Below are 20,905 nucleotides of genomic sequence, written 5' to 3'. Positions count from 1 at the left end.
AGGATGTCTGTGCAGAACCTGGTGTAGCTGGTGGCCAAACAGCAGAAAGTTTATTTAGTAAGTGACTGTTATTTCACTTCGGCAAGTGCACAGACATGCTTGTCCCATGTCAGACGAAGTCACAATACACACCCTTACACGTGACTTCACCCCAAGTCACCTCAGAGCACTCGGGCCCTAGCACTAACTGAAAACACTGAGGAAATCGTGCTGATTTGTTTCTGGCACTGCCGCAAGTGATTCAAGCTGGGAATCACTGAAGTGTATCTATTTTTTAATTCTATGAACTCCTAATAGGCTTGGGAGGGAAAAACCAAGAATGTGTACCGGACCTCATCACCCCACTGAACATCTTCCTAGATTCTGTCCTGCACATATATGCCCCACCTAGACCTCTGGGGAATATCATGAAGCTCAACACTGGCAGAAAGCTTGTTTAGGTAATGTCTTGTAAGAACACAGAACTTGTGGGTGTGTTAAGCACAGAAGAAAATAGAAACCCTTTGTTTTTTCCTCCAGGCAGGACCACTGTTTTAAGCACAGGTGTTGGGACAGCAAAGGTTGATATAATCTCAGGCAGGTTCTCAAGTTGTGGCATCATTCTCAAACACAGACCTCTCCATAAACTGTCAGGAAACAGGGATCTTCCCAAACCAATATTTTAACATTACAGACAACAAATGTGACCCTAGTGGCAAAACAGAGCCCAGACTTGAGCAAGTGAGTACCCCCAGGTGGGGGATTGCTGTCCTTGAACAGAGAATTTGTACAACCTGCAGGGTTAATGGAGAATGGACCTTCCCAGCAACAAAATAATCTCTGACACAGACTGGTGTGAGGAAATGATTGTTTAAATATTGCTCAAGAGAAGACACAGAGAGATCTGAGATGAAAATTCAAAGAAGACTAAAAGCAGGCTTGGAGACCAGGTGCATTGCAGATAGAGCTGGGCACCCTGGTAAGCAACAGAAGACAACACAGCTAAAAGAATCTCAGTAATTTAAAAGGCACCAAAAAGATAGCAGGGCAGTCAGAAGAGCTACTCCTCTTCTTGACTCCACGTCAGTGAAGTTGCTGGGAAGCACTTTCAGGAATACACCATGTTCCACCTTGACAGACAACTATTCCAACTATGAGTGGGCTCTGCAGAGGTCAAAGAGCTGTCAGCAAGACTGTGGCGATCTGTACTGTAAGCAACATGACCACGACCCAGTGCCTGAACAGACCCAGCGCCTGAACAGAGACACTCACAACTATCACTCAGGTTTTTCTTCTCACCTTCACTTCCAGAGAGAGGAAGAACATTGAGGATACAACAGAGCAGAAACAGACAGAGCTGAGGTGTTCTTCTCCCAAGCACAGTCACACACAGCTGACAAACTGCCCACAGCACTGACACAGAAAAGCCTCAGTAGCAGACTGGACAAACTCCAGCAGCAGCAACTGAAAATGTTCTTTACAGGATGAGGAACAAAGCTCAGAGCAATTAACTTCATTCAGTAGTTACATATGGAGTTGGGAATACTGGCTCTTCTCACTGGAAACATGAAGTCCACTACCAGCAGCACCCTCTAGCACAGCAGACAAGCTGCATCAAGCTTCAACCTCACATCCAAGAGCTATGTTGTCTAGTGAGCTATACCTGTGACTGTTTGTGCTGGATGGAAATCTGTTTTTGGGAGGTGCAGGAATGCTCAGTGTTCCCTGATCCGGTAGATGATGGGCTGCCTTGCTGGGCCTGTAAAAGAAAGTTGTGTATTGTTACATGTCCCTCAGCATGACCACCAGTGCCTGTGCAGATATATTTATCTCCACACTGGAGCTGCAGTCTGGCCTGCACCACACTTTCATGCTCAGATTTAAGGATGCTTTAGAGATACAGCTCAGTAAAAGCAGTGTCAGTTTCTTCCAAGAAGCCTGGTCCAACCTGCTGAAGACAAAGCTTTTAAAAGCCTGATATAATTCATAGCAGCTGAGATTAAGCAAGGCTAAACCAAACACTTCTCGCAGCAAGACTACACTTCAATCTTTTGCTTTTCTGCATCTATCACATTATCCCCTCAGATGACATCATTTTGATCTAGGCAAGATTTTGAGCTGTTAACTTAAAACTCACGCCATTTTTTTAAACGAGCAAAGCCTGGGACCTAGAACTCTTCACAAGGAAGATGAACTTACCAGAGGTGACAGACTGGGGTCAGCAAAAATGAGGCTGCACTTGGGCAGAAAAGCTTCAAATTCCCCATCCCTTAACTAGACACATGCCTTAGGATTCAAATCTTTTCAGAGCTGCTCACCGAGACAAAAGTAAAACAGAGGCCACCTCCCCTCTGTGCCAGCTGCTCATTCTCTAGCCGCTGCTTCGCCAGCATCACCGACATCAGCGTTGGCAGAGCAGAGTGTTCCTCCTGCGGCTCCTTGGCTGCGCTGCCGTCTACCCCATACAGCGGCTGCTCCACTCGCCGCTGCAACACAGTCAAAAAACAGACAATGAACTACTTTTTTTTTTTAATTAAAAGAAGCGATTCTCTGACTCTGCCAAAACTGTTGTCAGCGAAGGAGCAGCTCAGGAATGAGCAGGCAGCATGGTGAGGATCTGATAACTCACACAGGACTCCTGCAGTCATAGTTCCAATGGCAGGCAGCAACAAGGAAATGAAGTTAACAATTGAAAAAACTCTTAACAGATGAACACAGGACAGACTTCCTTTTGAGTTAACACATCCTCTTCCTTTGCAAATACATGTGCTTCAGAGTCAATGGAGACTGACTGATTTCAAGTCCAAAAATCTACACTGGGATTGTGGTCAATGCATTCACAATTATAATTTTTTATGTTTCTTAAGGACTCATTTTCAAACAGCCAATTTCATGATACATTGCTATTCTGGCAAAATAACTGAGTCAGAAGTGCTAAATGTCAGCAACCTAACCATGTCTAGGACCCAGACATCAGGGTATGCTCACTTCTATCATTACAGCTGGGGCCCATCTCCTGCAAGGTAAGCAGAGTACTAATTCATTACCAAAATCCTTTAAAGGTTCATTACATCTCTTAAGGGCCAGCTCCTTTCTCCTGTAATAGATTAGTTTTCCAACTGTGGTAAAGGAACTGAGTTTAACAAGAAGAATTATCTGAGCTACACTGATCACAGCATCTCAATGCCCTGGCTTCCAAAGCCACACCATCACTGCTAGAACTTGGCAATCTGGGTAATAATCATGCAAGTCCTTCCAAGCTGTAACTCCAGGCCAGGCAAATGCCTCCGAGAAAGCAAACAGTCAGGTCAGGCTTCAGTTTTTCTTAAAAACCTAAATTGCAACCTGTTTTCCAGTTAACATTTCCAATTAACAGTTAACATAACCAATTCCAAGTGTGCGCTTCCTTCCCCAAAAGAATGCTTGTGCCTGACAGTGGCCTCGCAAGAGTCTCAAGACCTGCAGATCATTCTAATCAAATGAGAAGTGAGGCAATTCAAATCAGCCAAGAGATTTGAAGAGAAGTAGTTACATCCTGAGGCCATTACAATTCCTCTACAAGTTCTGATTGCAGAAATTTTCCAGTACAGTACAGATAAATTCATATCTGAAGGAGGTTTGTATCATGTGAAAGACATTTTAACACTGCTTCCTTCCAAGATCATTACTAACACCTGTAATGGATAAGACAGTGTCCTCCAATTTTCACTCATTCCCCCATTTTTTTGGGGATTAGATCAAACTGTTGACATTCAGTTTGTAAGAAGAGGACAGATCTTCCAAAGGCCCAGAATAGTTTGTTATGAATAAGCAAACATCACAGGTTTAGCTGCAAGAGCAAAGAACAGCAGATAAGCACCTGTGTAAGGAGAAAGACAAACTGGCCTGGCTGAAACTAATTGTGACGTCAATATTAATCAGAAACACTGTTCAACTTGTACCTACTCAACATATACAAGCATAGAAGAAAAAAACCAAAGGAAGAATCCACTTCTTCCATTGTGGGTTATCTTATCTGCCTGAATAAAGAATTGTCCCTAATCCCTCACATATCTGCAACATTCAGAGATGCCATTTCTTCATTAACTTCTCCTTAAAGAGATGTATTAGTGAATTGATACATGATAGTATGAAAGTACATTCAATTAATAAGATATATTTTAATTTTTAGAAACATTAAAAAGTATCTAGAAGCATATGTGAAGCTCTCCCTACAAGCAGCATTACAAAGCTTCTGAAATCTATCAACACATGGAATTCTGAGCAGCGTTTAGTGTTGGGGTTTAGCTCAGTACACTCAGGAACTGCGCAAAGGTCTCTGCAGAATAATGTAATCACTGAAGACTTTGCATTTGGCTTTGGGAATACCAACCTTTCCCACAATGTCTCCAGTCTTTTGTGACACACAACAAATGCTGAAAATTTTTGAAGAGGAGTCCAGCCAATGGTCACTACTAAAGCCCAGGCAACAGAGCCTCTGAATACTGCTTTGCTAGTTGCAACAAATTTTTTTAGCTGCTCTGTCCTAAAATGGTTTAAAAACACTTGTTACTACTTCACATCCAGACCTCACAGAAATGCTGCATGTAAAGTGAAATTACATGCCAAAAACCAGCACCAGCTGGGCACGTAAACACATTTCTCTGGAAGCTTTTGCTAATGCCCCTTGCAAGTCATGTGCACACAAACAGAAGTAAAAGGCCTTCCCAAAATAATTATGGTGGGCTCAAGATACCCAAGGGGTCCAATCAAGATCAGAATAGCCCTGACTAGTGCTGCACATACACACAACATAGTCCCAACTCCATGGAGAAGTTCATGTGCTAGAATGGAATAAAGTGTAACTAACAGGTCAGTTCCACCTTTATTAAGGACCAGCATCCCTCTGTACTCAGACAGCATGGTAGAAACATTCATCCTGTACAATTTAAGCTCAGATATTCATGACAGCTACGGCTGGACTAGCCGCTGTCCCAGGGTCCTAGACATGGCTTTGCTCTCAGAACCCAGTTTCACATTTTAAATGGAGAACAAGCCAAATCACTCACCAAGAGACACTTGCCTGTCCAGAACCTTGTATTACCTGTCTGAAGCATGGCCATCAAGTTAACCGACACCAGTCTACCAGCTGTGTCCCCAAGAACACTCACCGGCAAGGGGTTGGACAGGGAATGCTGTGGAGAGGATCTGGCGACGGGCGGCACACTTCTACCGGGACTAGTTCCTGGGCCGCTGCCCCCAGCAAACTGCGCACACAAACAGATTTGATCGTCAGGATTTCCAGAGAGATACTACATTTAACCAAATTTAACACGGACAGAAGAAACACGCTCACCTTAAAAATGAAGCCATATAGGCTTCAGGGAATAATTTACATAAACTGAACAAAAATTAAGAGGAAAACCTTAACAGATCACAGAGTTTTCAAAATAATGGAAGTACCTAAGACAAACACTTGTATTTGCACTGAGCACATTTTCCTTTGTAACACAAAAATATATAAACCTGCATGCTTGGCCACGGATCAGTTATTTACTCTCTGGTATTAGGAAGCCCATTCCCCGTGAGGAGACGTGTCTGATGTGAACCACAGGAGTGGTAAGGAATGTTCATCTCCACTGAAGCACCTGTGCCAGTCACTGTTAAGACGCAGGACAGGTAAGGAGCTGGGAAACTGCTGCAGTTGGCACAGAAACCCCTACAGCGTACTGCTCATAAAAAATTTTACCTGGGAAAGAAGTAAGCACTAATAAGCGCTTAATTTCTGACTCCAAGTTACTTCATAAAATAAAGAACAAACTTAAGAGAAAAGCTACAGCTCTGGATTGTGCAGACCTAGATAAGCTTCAGATATTATACAGTGCAAAAAGAATACTGATTTTAGAATGTCCATCACTGTTTTGGGGAGGGGTTTGGCCCCTATGGCGCCAGCCTCCCATGGGAAATTTTTCTTAAGAGGGAACTCTGTAAACAACTTCCCACTCCAATCAGCAGGATTGTGCAGGTGGGCTCTTTTGCAACACTGGATCCTTATCAAAATTGTTTGCAAACCTAGAGATATCCTCAACTGAGATGCAGGTTCCAATGGAAATCAACCTCAAACCTATACTTAAGTGGAAAAAAATGCCCTATCAGCTGTTCACCTAACGGTTAATTTAAAAATTAATTTCCTCATACCCTCTGCCAAATCAGATCTGAGCATATCAGGCTGACATCATCAATCCATGATCCCCATGACAGATCAGTAACACGTCACATCGCAAATTTCTATCCATAGATTTTACAAAATGTGAATTAAGGCAGATTTGTCAATGAAAATATTCTTACCTCAAAGTAATCACTAATTTTATGTCCTCTAGGAGTCCCTTTCCCTAAAAAGGAAAGCAAAGGATTAAAATAAGAGTTGTACTTTAAAGAAGAGAAGTTACCATGCCATCCTAAATCTCCTCCTACGTTTTGACACTCCTTTTCCTGCTCAGTGCAACACCTATCACAACAAAGCTTCCACACGACAAAAGCCCGCCCCAGGGTTACAGCCCTTGTGCTGTTTTTGGGAGGCTCTACAGTTGACAATTCAATTAACTCTCAATTCCAAACATGTCAGATCCAATCAAACAGCATTTGCACTTGCTGAAGTACTTGGAAAACACTAAAGGTCTTGACTGTTGCATAGGTGCTCCAAAATGTCCTTCAAGATAAGGAGAGAGCAAAGGGTACTTTTACTCCTCCGCCTTCAGCTAAATTACTGCATATTAGATCTCTCACAAGCATTCCTGTAAGAGTTTGAGAGATAATTAGCAGTGGCTTAACATCAGCTCATTAAAACCTAGTCCTTTTTTCTTACTATCATATTATCAAAGCAGCTCTGTCAACACAATTCTCATTACTTTCTTGTTGAAGAATGAAAGAACTCAAAACCCACCCCTCTGCCCATTTGCTAGAAAATGTGAGCTTGGATTGAACACATCAGGTTTTCCACTCAGGACAGCACTGCCTGCTTGGGCACAGCTTGTTCCTGATTTGTTATGGCGAGAACTTGCTCCAACAAGGCAGGCACGCGTCTTGGAAAGCAATGAAGAGAATACAGGCCGTATTCTGAAGTCTGGTTGCTGTATATGTAGCAACACAGGACCAAAACAACACTTCAGAGCAGAATACGAAACCTCTGGGCAGCCTGTCCCATAAAAATGCAAGAGTTTGCGCAAATAAGCCAAGTATTTTCCTGCCAATAAAGGTAACAAGGCTCCCAGAAGAGAATACACCATCATGGAGTAGTTTGTAATAAGCTGCTCAACACACCCTTGAGAAGAGCCATTAGATTCCTAGGACACTGCCTGTGCACATTGTGCCCAAGTTACCAAGCAAGTGGCAATCCTTTGGCAAGGTCGGAGTATGGATTATTACCTTGACTGGTCTCGTAGGCTTCTGCTTTCCTCTTCCTATTCCGCTGGTCATTCTGCTTTTTCTCGGGAGTCTGTTAAACAATACTTCAAAATTAACATTACTGCAGTTATTCCAAGATTTAAAAAAATGTCCACACACAACGATCTGTTCCATATCCCCAGTGGCCATTTAATTTCTCTGGTTAATTTCTTTCTACTGTTGGTACTTAAAGAAACAACTGCTCTCAAAGAGTTGCTACCTTCTCATAGATGTGCTGCAGGAGGGAGAGAATGTGGTTAACAAGGAGGTAATTTATTTTTTCTATTTCAGCTGCTGCAAAGCCAGTGACCTTACAGGGTTAGCAGAGCAAGCTCAAACATTTATAAAAACCTACGTAAACCCCTTCAAGGTGATCACAGTACTGGTACAAGGGGAATAATGATGAGAGGTTTAAGTACTGACATCCAAATCTGCAGTCCAATCACAGTCTCTTAAGCCAATTCACCCTGCCTGCAGGCAATGCTTCTTCTCAAAGCCCACTGCAGATGGCTGCAAGAACTATCCCAGGACAGCAGGCAGGACAAAGTTGTTACAGATGCAGCAATGCACCTAGACTTCTGTTTGCTCGTCACCAGATGTCATTAAAGCCATGGGTCAGTTGTCCATGCCATTTCTGTGAGCATCCAGAGACCTGATGGGCAGCTGATCAGTGGATTTATGCACAATCAATTTATTTATGCACAGGCACAACATAGAGCACAGCTGACAGGCCTGAGGGCTCCAGAAGTGTCATGCCTATCTATCTGTATGAGGCTAGCAAGCCTAAACATGAGAATGGAGGAGATCCTGGTGCTTTCCCCATCCCCAGGGTCACATCTGTGGCCAAACCCGCTGAAGACATTGAGAAGCAGTGCTGGAAGCAGCTCACTGAGGTTGCTGGAAAGAGATGTCTTGTCATTGCCATTACCCACTGTCATTTTAAAATTGCCCCAAATAATTCCCAAGCTGGATGTTCTCCAATCACTGCAGCCATCACTGAACTATAGCCTGGGGGCAGGGAGAAAAACGCTGTGCAAAACACAGCTCTGGAGGAGGGAAAGCCAAGGCCAGAGAGTCTGTGGTAAATCTAAGTTTCGTGCTCTTTGGAAACCCAAATCTCAAGTACCCTCTATAAAGATCTCTACCAAAAGACTTACACATTTCTGAGCACAGAAATCAATCTCCCTCCTTTAGTAGGATAAAAAGGACAAAGTGGAATCTAAACCAGGTTGTGTGCTCCCAGTGGGTGCTGGACATCTACAGTCCCGTGTTACCAGCTGGCCACTCACAGACAGAGCGTTGTTTTGGTAAGAGGATGGAGGGGATGTTAAGACAAAAGTGGTTATTGTGTCTGCAAGATACTTTTTTAGAATGAGGGGACTGAAAACTCCAAAACTACCTAGAGACTTGCTGCTCCAGCCCCTCTATGTGTAAAAGTCAGAGACATTGCCTCCTCAGTGTAGTGAAGAGCAGCTCCTGAACGGCGTTGGCGTGACTGTAACACCACAGGCTCCATTACAGCCTCCATGGAGCTGTGAGCATATTAATGAGAATCAGTTTAAGTTGTTTTTCCATTCAAGTACTTACATAACAAAAATGACACACAACATTATCTGTTACAGACTGAAAAAGCAAGGAATGGGAGATTCGAGTATGTCAGCTTGGTCAATTTATATCTCTCCACAGAAGTTCATTAAAAAGAAAAACAATTAAAAGAATGAACACTCAGATTTTCACTATTATCTACACTTACTCTATGGAGTTTAAGATACTGCATTCCCAAAAGCCCCTCATACTAGTACTGCCATATAATAGAGGGAAATATGACCCAAAACTTACCTGGTAACTATGGGGGAAGTTAATAAGAAATGCGTAAGAAAATGCACTTAAATTTGAGGTTTTGGTTTACTAACATAGAATTTTAGAATAAAAATCCAACTACAATTTATTTTGCTGCTTTAATGAGTATTTTGAAATAGTTAATCCTAAAGAAGTGAGACTAACCATGGACAAAGCATCAATTTTCACCTCCCCACACTTCCACAGAGTAACCCACAAAATGCTCTGCCTTGTACAGGCTTAGGCAAACTCACATTTTTTAACAGCTATGGCAAACTTTTCCATTAATGCTCTCTGGCTTTTTATGTGCATCCAAAAATGTATGCCAATGAGCTGAAAACAGTTTTCAAAGCCGAGCTTTTATGAATGCTGTGTTTGGGATTAGGTAAAACCTTCCTGGAATGGTGGGAAGTTTTAAGGAGGAGCTTCACAGAGAAGTTGAAAGCCTGCAGGGTCAAGCCAAATACTTCCCTGGTCCCTTTCACTCTCCAAACTAAGACGACTGCCACTGTTCTTCCATGCTTTGAGATGGATCGTGTTCACCTTAAACCCAGCTACCCCAAGCAGTTGTGCCTGCTTACCTCCAATTCTTTATCACTCAGAGAGCCCACGCTGCACAAACTCTGGTTGGAAGACTCACTATTTAACGGACCCTGGTGAAAAGCAAGCAAAGACTGTTAGAAACAGCTTCCCTACAAGGCAGACCCACCCTAAAAAACACTCAGTCTCTGGGCTAACTACAGTTACAGCAGCACCATGGGTCAAACTCCCAGACAGGGGATGGGGCACTAAGAGGCTTCAGAAGCCATTTGCAGCAGGACAGCTGGATTGTTCAACAATTTTTTCTCAGGATAATGATCCAGCCTTTGGAGTATTTCTGCATCAGTTCATTTCCTAACTGGTCCATTCACCCACATCCACAAAACAGCCAAGGTGGTATTTATAGAAGCCTAAGGCTTGAGGAAGAAAACCTAATTTGTTGAGTAGCAGGAGTTGCAAGCTCAACTCTCCAGGCAAGCATCTGCTTGACCCTGAGCTAAGCATTTAGACACATCCTCATCTGGCAAGCCAGCTACTACTGTTATCAGATGCTGGCCATACCATTGATTTAAATGTGTCATTTTATGCTTTTTTCAACACTAGGAAACTAAACAAATGAAACTTGCGTTAAGCACAGTACAACTGGTACCCATAATACAACCTTTCCCACTTGGCTGTTTTATGGACCCATGTGTGACCTGCCCACAGCGCAGCTGCTCCCACTAGGCCAAAGAAGAAACTCAAGAGCCCAGAAAAGATTTACCAAAATTGTAACCAGGGACCTCAAAAGTCTGCTGCATCTTTGCAGGCTCTGCTGGATACACATCTGCATTTTTACATATCCAAGTAATTTGAAAATTATTTAAGCTCTCTAATAAAACTGGTTTTAAAAGGAAAAAGTGAATCATGCAAAGTCACTGTGTTTTATCCTGACACAAAAGTATCCTCCTACAGATCTAACTTAAGAAATTAAGACAAATTTGACAAAGATGTAAAAACAAGATTCACAATTAATGATGGAATGTATTAACAGGAAGAATGACATGATAAAGCCCGTTCTCCATTAATAACTTGCAAGCATCTTTTCCTAAGATGGATTCTATTTTAGCATTATTAACTTTGCAGTAACACTTCCCACCAATCAATCTTTCCTCAAAGCAAAGCCACTTCTCACTATACACTTGAGCAGAAGACTGAAGTGGTGGAGCAGGGGAGAAGCCTTAACACCACAGAGAAACCCCACACTAGGTAATTTTTGAACAGATCAGTTCTCTCTCCCCTGTTTAAGGGACAAACACCACTGTCAAATTGTGACATAACCTAGCTATTACTAACCCAAATTCCCAAGCAGGCATGTGCTGAAAGTAAAAGTTTACCTTCTGTAAGTGGCCATTTAAAATCTGGCCACTGATTGGTTTTGACCATAACTTTCCCAAAACCTCACTTCCTGGTCAAACCACGACAATGGCATGGATTGACTCTGGCACAGTGCCAGTGCCCCCATGAAAAGTGTATTTCCAAAATGGTTACTGTGAGATGTGACCCGGGAACAGAACAAAGCAGGCTCCAACTTGGGAATGGAGGGAAAAAAACCACCACTTTATTAATCTACATAGACACAAAAAGGAAGGAAAAAAACACACACACAACAATCCACAATAGAACACTTTCAAAACACTCTTCCTCCCCCCAGTCCTCTAACATTCAAACATCCCCTCTAACACATCAATTCTCAACCCAATACCCTCCTTTCACACAAGCTCCCGCCATTCCATCAGGAGAGAGGAGTCTCCCTCTTGCACCATGGGCCTCCCCAGGAAACACAGTAGAACTTCCTGTGCTTCCATGTCACACCTGGCAGTGTTAAATATCAAATTCAGTTCTCCTAAAACAACATGCTCAGTTGCTTAAAAAAAGGGAAAAAAAAAAAAAGAAAAAAGGGAAGAAAGAAAGAAAACCCAACAGCTGAATAGCTCAAGAAGCTGAACATTTAGGATTCCCTTAAGGAAAAATTGCAGGTTTACATTCTTTAAGCCATACTATTATCCCTTCAAGGGATCACACAAATAGCTCAGGACCAGAAAAAATGTTTCACCGCATCTCTTCAGCAGTAGTTTCTTTTAAGCAAAGCAACAAGCTCCTTACCACCCAAAGTGATGGCTCACAAATGTTATAGATACAACTCTTGGTTATTCCAGGAATTTACTCATGGGCCAACAGCACTTAACAGAAATGCCAACACTAACCTTAGCTACATCCACATGAAAATCTCACTGCTAAAAAAATTGTAAAATCTTATGACAAGTGGCAACAGAAAGTGAATCTTTTCACCCATGAAAAGAACTTGTTTATAAACTGCACAAATGCTGCTCTCCAAAATCTTTCCATTCTCTCAGGAACTCCAACCTCAACAGCACATCCGAGGCATCAATCAACCTTCTGTGCCAGGTGAGAACTTTGTGAGATACAGGAGCATCTCTCCAAATGAGTGTTTGCTGGGCTCACACTGGGGTTCTGACACGATAAAGATGAAAGTGAAAGTTGTTTCCACATTTGCTTAAATCTCGCTGCCTCCATTTTGCAGATGGATAGCAAACGACAGGAGCAGCTATTTCAAAAACACCACATTTGAACCTTCCATGAACATTATGACTGAAGGGGAATGTCAGTGGCTCACACAAGACATTCTTCTGGAAGGCTCCTGTATTCTGGGATCACCTAGAAACTAACCTGATGGGGCCACTTCTAGCTAGAAATTATACTAACACTTTTTGCAGAATTACAAGTTTATGTTGTCCAGTACAAGAAATCCACTCAGTTTGCACCTGAATGTAAAGTTCTGGGATGCAAGCAGCTGGAAAAATGCCTAATACAAAATCCACAACGTTTTTCTTACTTCCAGTACTACAAGGACCTGCACTGACTACCCTGCATGGGAAATTTTTAGCTCTACCAGCTAGAATCAAAACCATGTCTCACATTAATAAAAGAGGTGTTTGATGCTGGTCAGATTCTTGACCAGAAAAAGCCCTTTTCTTCTTTATTTTAAACCTTACTCTAGAACCTACACTGATGATGTGGTAAAATTCAACTCCGTGCAGTATTAGAAAGGGTGAAAAGGAACCAACTCCTTAATTCCAGAACCAGAACAGAACAGCTTGTCATTGTCTACAGGTATCCAGCAATTTCACTGTCACATGTATTGATTTGTGAACAAATGCGTAATTAATTCTTTGTAGACATGTTCTGACCCATGCAATGGATCAAATGCATCACTTTCCCTTTCACCTGCTTACATCTAAGAGGACCTTCCATTGACACTTTTCTTACTCTAAAGGATAAGACCTTTACACACAAGAGATGAACTTGGCAAAAAGTCTTGTTTTGAGGCATTTTGGCTACGGAAACCCAAACTGCTCACTAGAATGTGTTTACTCAAAGCAACAAAGATGCAATACATAGGATGTTTCAGGAACATGACCTTGTGCTCAGCTGTACCTCTTCTCATGTAGTATGTCAAGAGAAAGGAAAAGCATGCTTTCCTGGTTATCCAGATAACGTGGGGTTATGTGTGAAATTAGGTATCAACTGCTTATTGCAACAAGTTTAGGCATGGATGTGAGAAACCATATATCCAAGTATGTCCCTTCAGCTAACAGTCAGTATGTCTATAAAAAATGCTTCAAATTTATATTTTATCATTTAACTCAGCAACTGACTTGGAATAAATGTTCAGTGCTTAATTTAGCATACCATTTTTAAGTGGACATGACACAAAAGGAATTAAAGGAATGAACGTGAATTTTGGAAAAAAACCCTGAAGTAAGCAAAGAACATTAAAATGAGTATATTGTCAGGGAAGTAGCAAAGTAGTATTAGTGCATAATAAACATGCAATAGTTTATACAGATAAGGCTTATGAATTTTATTCCAGAAGTTATCTGATTTTTCTAGCATATACCACCTTGGGATAATACTGCACTTCTCTGCTCTCACTTCCAGCCCACTTATCCACTGTGCCCTGTCAAGGCAATTGGTGATGGGGCTCCGCAAAAATTCAAAATATGTGGGTCATCTGAAACAAGCTAATAGTTCCTATAGTGTTTACCCAAATGACAAGCACAAGAACAGCACACACTTCCTCCTCCACAAGGAATTTCTCTCCAAGATAAGCTGGCATGCTTTTTTCCCTTGTGATTCACCTATCAACTGCTGCTTCGAAGTCTGTGACCTACCTATGCACAATAAAGCCTCCATGTTGAGAACTGGATGCAACAGCAGCAGGCACTTTGAAGACTCCTACTCAAGAGGCAAGAATCTAAATTCTGGCCACACATAGGAGCTGGTTAGTCATTTCTTCCTTTGCCAGAGCCCCTGGAAAGCCCACAGTGAGGCTTCAATGGCTGAGACTTCTAAAGAAACAATTTATCCTGCTAATAGCTCCCACCAGATCATCTAGAACAACACCAAGCTGACTCAGCCCCTCTTACCATCTCCTGCCTCCCATGACTTGTACATTTCCACAGCCTCCCCAAGTTCCCAGAAATGATCCATCACTCCACAACTCAAGCTGGGCAGTCTCCATTTTGTGCTCTCCAATTCCTCGTACTGAAAGGGAGCTCTAGGAATTTCAGCTGCCTAGCCAGAGTCTCCAACACAGGCTTACAGCAACATGCACTGCAAAATTCTCTTGCTGTCTAAATGAAGGAGACATGGAGAGAGACATGCTTCATTACCTCAAGCCAGGATAACCCAAGTTCCTCTGAATTCTGCAGCAGATCAATGGATTTCAAAGGCAAAGAGTCAATCCTTCATTCCACTGAAGGTAGTGCTGACTCCACACAGGTTTACACCAAAGTGAAATGGTCAAATGGTTTTGCAGTTACTCTGGTCTAGTTCTACTATGTCAGGTTTAATTAACATATTCTTATTTCAAGCATCACGTAAGTATGAGAATTACAACCTTCTTCTTAACTGGACTTTTAGAAAATCTCAGTATTACCGCTGATAATGAAATCCCTGAATCACTGAGGTATTTTTGCCATGAGAAGTTAATCTACTCCCAGATGTTCACAGGTAACCCCCACTCTATCAGATGGGCAAGCAGATTTGCAGCAGGATTTGCTTGGCTTCCCATTATGCTTCGAGAGTTCTCTCTGACTGGAAATATGGTATTTTTATTTTACTGATGGCAAACTGGACAGAAGGTCACGCGACTCATCCTAACCCTCAGCTCAGGAGCAGAAATTGGGCTAAGATCTGACAACTATTTCTGGGCTCTAGCAGCCAGACAACACATTTGAAGTAATGTTGCACACAAAAGCATCCAAACAATTTTCAACTATCTAGCATAAAGTCCTGGCACATCCTGTGGTAGCTGCAAAATTCAATTCTAAGTTTTAAAACTCTTATTAACTGGTTCTTCTCATGGCCTATGACACCTGTTGGGGACCACCACTGTGCAGCACCACTTCCCTTCAAGTAAGACATGATTATCCTTAAACCGAATTCTCAACATGGTAACCTTGCTGCTAAAACTATTGCTGAGTATATCACAGAACTGGAGTTGCTGAAGTAATAAAGACTTCAAAAGTTACAGAGAATAAATAAAAAACAAACTAATACAAGCAAATACTGATCTTTATGAACAATTCTTTGGCAGCATATATCCTGCATCATTACCTCAAAGAAGGAAGAAAGGGAGCACTAGCTACCAGGACTTTTTAAATTCTGACACAGTCAGATGGATCTACAAGATTCCTACAGCCCAGCTACACTCCCTAGAAGTACTTCAGCCATTTTAGTTTAACTGTAAAAGTGGCACACAGAGCTTGGTTCAGAGATCTTCTGAAAACCAAACTGCAGAAGATACATGTGCTGCTGTGAGGATCCACCCTGGTTAAGCCTGAGACAGGCTATGTACAAATACAAGTTAACCCATCACAATTACTTATTCAAATTATTATCCAGGAAAAGTCTGTGCAGTTGACACAAATCCCTTCAAGTTAACCCGCCTGGCATCTTAACAGCAGCACCCAAATAAGAGGAAAGGAGGCAGAAGATGAGAACAGACTAAATTGAACAATATTATCTAGAGAAACAACTCACATTTTGTCTCCTGGGCCTCCTGACCCAAGGAAGATGTCTAGTCAGCATAATGCCTCATGGGAATACACTTGGGTTTTCCCAGTACATAAATATAAACAGGAGCTAAATAAGCAGGAACAGTCAATGTCAGTGTCACGTGTTAATTCAGGGACTTGCTCTGGGAATTTGGGGAAGAATGGCACTTCACCATATGGCAAGAATAGACCTCTAAAGCATCACCAGCTTTATGAAGCTATCTAGTGACATGGGTGAAGCACAGGAGTATAACAGTTGCCTAGAAACATTCCTTGCTCATAAATTTAATTCAATGAGTTAATGCCAAGCTTCTAGTGAAATACATTCTTCAGCTACTGAGTAAGAAACTTCATCAGAGACTTGCAACAGAATTTTGAGGCTTTTAGAGCTGCAAATGACCTTGGTCATTGGGTTGTGCCTTCAGCTACCACAGGAGGTGACAAACACACAGCTGTTTCCAAAACAGTTTAGGATTTCTGTCCTCTACTGTTGTTACTGGAAAGCTCTTCCAAAATCCTATGACTCTGATGACTAGAAGCTTTTTTCCAGTTTCCAGCCTGAAAACTTGTTCTAGATCAGCTTGCTCTCATTCGTACTTCCAAACACTTACAGCTGCTCTTTAACAACACAGAGGAACTGTGGGCTTGAAACTGAAGTTGTATTAAGGTACAAACAAATGCTTTTGTTTTATACAGGTCCAAAACATACCCGGTGATTCTAAACATTAAAGAAAGAATCCATATACAGCAAGATACACCCAGTGGGAGGAAGGCAGGAAGCTCAGTACAACTGCCTGCTGCCTTCACCCAATCACATCTGAGATGACATTTCTTCCTTTTATGCAATAAACAGCACCAGATACCTTCCATCCCAGGAGGATGGGCCAGGCCCTGTCCCACTAGATGGCACTCACTTACTCCACAGTTCTTCCCTTAAACATTTCATTGGAGCCAGCTAAAAATCTTAGCTGAATCACACAAAATCGTATCACAGCTTTCCCAATATATTCCCTTTAAGACAGTGACCTACCAATGCCAGTGCGGAGCATGACGGACGGAGGCTTGGGGGGGTAGGGAGGGAATTTGAAGCACCAACCTGGGAGGGAATGTAGTAGCTGAAATTAATATTGCAACCAAGATTTGCTGCAAAATAGTAGAGTCATGCTAATTTATATCAATGGTTGGCTGATCTATCACCAATTACCAAGAATGCAAGTAAATAAATAAATCTATTGTTTGCAGTAAGTGTAATACACTTTAACAGTTTACTGGCTAGTACAACATAAAACCACGTAACAACAGGTAAAAATACAACTCAGTAACAGAACAGCTTTGCTCAAAGTGACGCCTCCAACAAATGAGGCTTTTTCCCCTGGATTGGTTTAAAAAGAGTTCTCAATATTCAACCCTACAGAAAAGGGCATGTACTTTCTGCTCCAAACATATTGGAAACATAATTAAGATTTGCATTCCTGTATCTCTCAAAGGTTATTCCTTTAAAAGGAAAAGTTCCTAACATTCTTTGTGAAAGCTGAGTACATTGGCACTGCTTTAAAGCTATACCAGTGTCTAATGCTTTTAGCTGTTCTAGTAAGATGTTTGGGTTTATCTGTACTGGTACAGCTAAAGATTCTGAAGTGACAAAATGGGGGGAAAGAGGCAAGAAACAGGTGATAAAGTACATGAAAAGTTGTAATGTTGTATGAAACAATATCATAAATGCCATCAACTTTCATGCAATAAAAACTTATTATGTTAAAAGTCTTAAGAGTAGGGGAAAAGATAAAAAATCCCCACACTCTTACTTCAGCAACTGAAATTGTTACCTCTTAACTTCTAGTGTTAATCTTTCTTACAGCTGAGCATTTGGCTTCCTTTCACTCTCTCCCCAGACTCAACTTTGTCCGAGAGGCAGAGCAGAAAGAAAAGTGAGAATTCAAACGAAACTCTTTCAAGTTTTGAATCACTTTGTGTTTTTCTCAGAAATGCAGCATCTACAAGGTTTTATCTCAGAATAATTCTAAGTGGCTTTAGAAAATCATCTAACAATGTGTTGCTTTATCTTCATGTTCAAAATTCAGTATCTCTCTCAAAAATTAACTCATTATCCCTGACCTAGTTTAAAATGAGTTCTGTCACTGTTTCATTGCTCAGAAAGTCTGATATTAACACTACCAGCATCTTGAGAACTCAAAGCTTAATGCCAGGACACCAAGCAATGACACAAGGTTGTTACTCAGGTGCCTTGCTTTAGATAGCACCTGACCAAGTAGAAGCTGTACATGAGGATAAAGATGGGATTTTATTGGCAGGTTGTGGACCAGACACAGGAGACTGCCGTGCAAACCCTTTTGCTGTGTGTTCCATGGGACAGGGTAGACAATTTTAGCTCCTGCACCCCAAAGAATAGGACTCAACGTTTCAGTCTGGTTATGTGTTGTATCCAACACACAACACTTGAAACTGTATCCCATCAGTAGCCAAATTCAGCTCTCAAAGGTATTCTTGGAGAAAGGAAGAGCCAGATGAGATTGCCACTTCTGCAAAGTTGTCATGGAGTTTTTTGGGCATATAAGCTGCCTTAAGATGGAACAATTCCTAAGAACTTAATTAGAGCCCAAAATCTTCTGTACAGCAAAACATCTGCTCAGAGATCCCATTTTCATTCCTCTCTAAGATACCTGACATGTTAGAGTTCAAAACACAAGTGACACAGAATTTGTTTGCAATGAAAAATTATCCATGTAGAAATTAAAAAACCCAACCATAGCACAAGGCAGGATGGCTAAGCAGTCATACCTGTCACCACAGGTACTCACACTCACCTTGGCAACCCCAACCCCGGTGAACCTGGCCTCCAGGAGCTCCTGCCTGCGTGGGTCCAGGCTATGCAATTCTTCCATCATTTCTGCTGCTATGGAAGAATAATACTCAGATTATGAAATGCAAGGAAAGGAAAGAGACATTTAATATTCTGTACCACTGACGAGACTTAAAAGTGCCTGTTCTCCAGCACAACCACGTAGAGAGCATTTCCTTGCAAGAGAAATGCAAGATTACCATGTAGTAACAACATGACTTTGCCACCATATTATAGTATTTAAACCATAACCCTGTTGGAGTTTCCTCTCCTCTGCTGTACCAGCCATTTCAAGATCTCTAAATCCAAGAAACCAATTATGTCACATTCTCCCACTGGATGCTTTATTAAAACGAAAACATGAGACCAGAGTGTTATGACTAAAAGCTTCAGAGCTTTTCATCCGTGCTGCATGACTAGAAGAAAAAAAAGCAACATTCTTTACCCCATAATTTATTTTTGGCCAATCCTGGAAATACTCGAGCTCCACGAACTCCAGATTTCACTGATAACAGCTTTGCTTCTTCCAAGCACAGAATGGGATTATAAGAAGAAAATAACGCACGATTAAACCTTTTAATTTACAAGGCAAAGCATCAGACACTTCTAAAATAACAGCAGCTTTTACACCCTGGATGTACCTGGAGTACTTCTTGGCAACCGATCACTATGGATGTCTTATTTGAAGGGTCAAAAATCTACCCTGCAGAACTGTGTAAACAGGTTAAAAATCAGGAAATACATAATTCAAATCCTGAACTGAGAAAAAATGGGACAAAATTCACTGTTCATTATAACCGTGAATCACATCTTCCCAACTGCACCAATCAAGTTCATTTCCAGAAATGTCTGTTCCAGTTTCATTTTCTGGACTAAGGTAGAAAAAAAAAAAAAAAGGCCAGAAACAGAAGATAAAGATTTGCTGTGTAAAGAGCATATGCGATGAGGAAAGTTCTTGAAGGGCAGCAAGTGCCCTCTAGAAGAGGCAGTGCACAATTGTTCCTTTTATGAACTGTCCATTTTGTCCCTGCCGCTTCCTCCAAACACTGTGGCTCCAAGTCGCAGGGGCAAAGTGAATCCATCCGGGGCCATTCTCAACTGCTCTCCCAAGCTTCAAAAACTAATGGGACCCTAAACGTGGTTATTAAACAACCATATTTCTGCTACTGCCTCTAAAAGCCCAACAAAGCTCTCAGCCCAGTTTTCAAAACAGGAAATCTGAGCAGCGAGGAAAATGACAGACAAGCTGCAAACGCCAAGATGTTCAAGCGCTCCCAGGGCTCTCGTCCATCATAGGGTGACCATCCGCAGGGAATCGCGTCCCCACACCGGGATGCTGCTCTGGGGAAGGGGCTGACACAAGTTCCCCCCGCCGGGGGCTGCTCCGGGACCCGTTGCACCCCTCCAGGCAGGGCTGGCATTCCCTGCTATCCTCCTGGAAGGGGATTCCTAGCACCCAGCACCCCTCTCCTACCCACTCGGGACGCAGAGGCACCAGCCGCCAAGCGAGCAGCCTTGCCCCGCTGCCAGCTGCCGCACCGCCTCGGCCTCTTCCTCCTCCCCTCCAGCACCGCCTCAGCCCTCATCCCGAGGCTTCGCAGGCCAGGCCCCTCCGCCGCCCCCGCGCTGCCCCCAGCTCTCACCCCCGCCCGCCAGGCCGCGGGGCCTGCACTGCTCCGTGCCCGGCGAGGGGCCCAGGCCGCGCTGCCGCCGCCCTGGGTCTCAGGCCGCGGCCCTGTCACCGTGACCCGAGCCGGCCCGCGGTACCAACCCCCACCACCGCCTTCCCCGTGGCCGCCCCCACCCACCCTCGGGCCGGGCGGGGACGAGGCGAGAGGTGTCCCCACGCTGCCCCCACCGCCCCTGGGGGTCTCACCTGGCGCTGCCGCTCCTGCCGCCGCCCCTGCCGCCGCCGCCCGGCCCAGCGTTCCCCGGGCACCGCGCGGATCCCGCCGCCGCCGGGGGCAGGAGCAGCAGCAGCAGGAGGAGGAGGGAGGGAAGGAACCTGCTGCAGCGGCGGCGGCAGCACGGGCGGGAGGAGGAGGCCGGGGGCGGCTCCGCGGCCTCCGCCGCGGGTACCGGGGCTGAGAAGGGCGGAGGGGAAGGGTGGCGGGGGGGGGAGAGGGAGGGCTCCGGGCTAGGG

The 20,905-nt window shown here is 43.2% G+C and overlaps 1 protein-coding gene across 7 annotated transcripts in view; it reads right to left on the bottom strand.

Moving 5' to 3' along the window:
• The window catches only part of TLK2 (tousled like kinase 2), a 43,294-nt gene extending 22,395 nt beyond the window's left edge, over positions 1 to 20,899 (bottom strand). The window contains exons 1-9 of one of the 7 annotated variants that reach the window (XM_041399025.1): positions 20,639 to 20,899; positions 18,728 to 18,816; positions 16,933 to 16,998; positions 9,822 to 9,893; positions 7,384 to 7,453; positions 6,307 to 6,350; positions 5,130 to 5,225; positions 2,298 to 2,465; positions 1,643 to 1,738 (exon numbers count right to left, since the gene is read on the bottom strand). In XM_041399025.1, coding sequence (XP_041254959.1) covers positions 1,643 to 1,738; positions 2,298 to 2,465; positions 5,130 to 5,225; positions 6,307 to 6,350; positions 7,384 to 7,453; positions 9,822 to 9,893; positions 16,933 to 16,998; positions 18,728 to 18,808 — 693 coding nt within the window. In that variant the 5' untranslated portion in view covers positions 18,809 to 18,816; positions 20,639 to 20,899. Of the gene's footprint in view, positions 1 to 1,642; positions 1,739 to 2,297; positions 2,466 to 5,129; positions 5,226 to 6,306; positions 6,351 to 7,383; positions 7,454 to 9,821; positions 9,894 to 16,932; positions 16,999 to 18,727; positions 18,817 to 19,207; positions 19,286 to 20,638 lie in introns of those variants that run through there. The other 6 variants (XM_041399027.1, XM_041399026.1, XM_041399028.1 and 3 more) reach the window with 6 other exon arrangements.
• Between the last annotated feature and the right edge of the window lie 6 nt (positions 20,900 to 20,905).

The sequence above is a fragment of the Onychostruthus taczanowskii genome, unplaced genomic scaffold (genome assembly GCF_017590055.1).
Source record: "Onychostruthus taczanowskii isolate IOZ18803 unplaced genomic scaffold, ASM1759005v1 scaffold152, whole genome shotgun sequence".
Lineage (NCBI taxonomy): Eukaryota > Metazoa > Chordata > Aves > Passeriformes > Passeridae > Onychostruthus > Onychostruthus taczanowskii.
The sequence above is the reverse complement of the archived record's forward strand: the minus strand, read 5'-3'. Positions and strand labels throughout refer to the sequence as shown.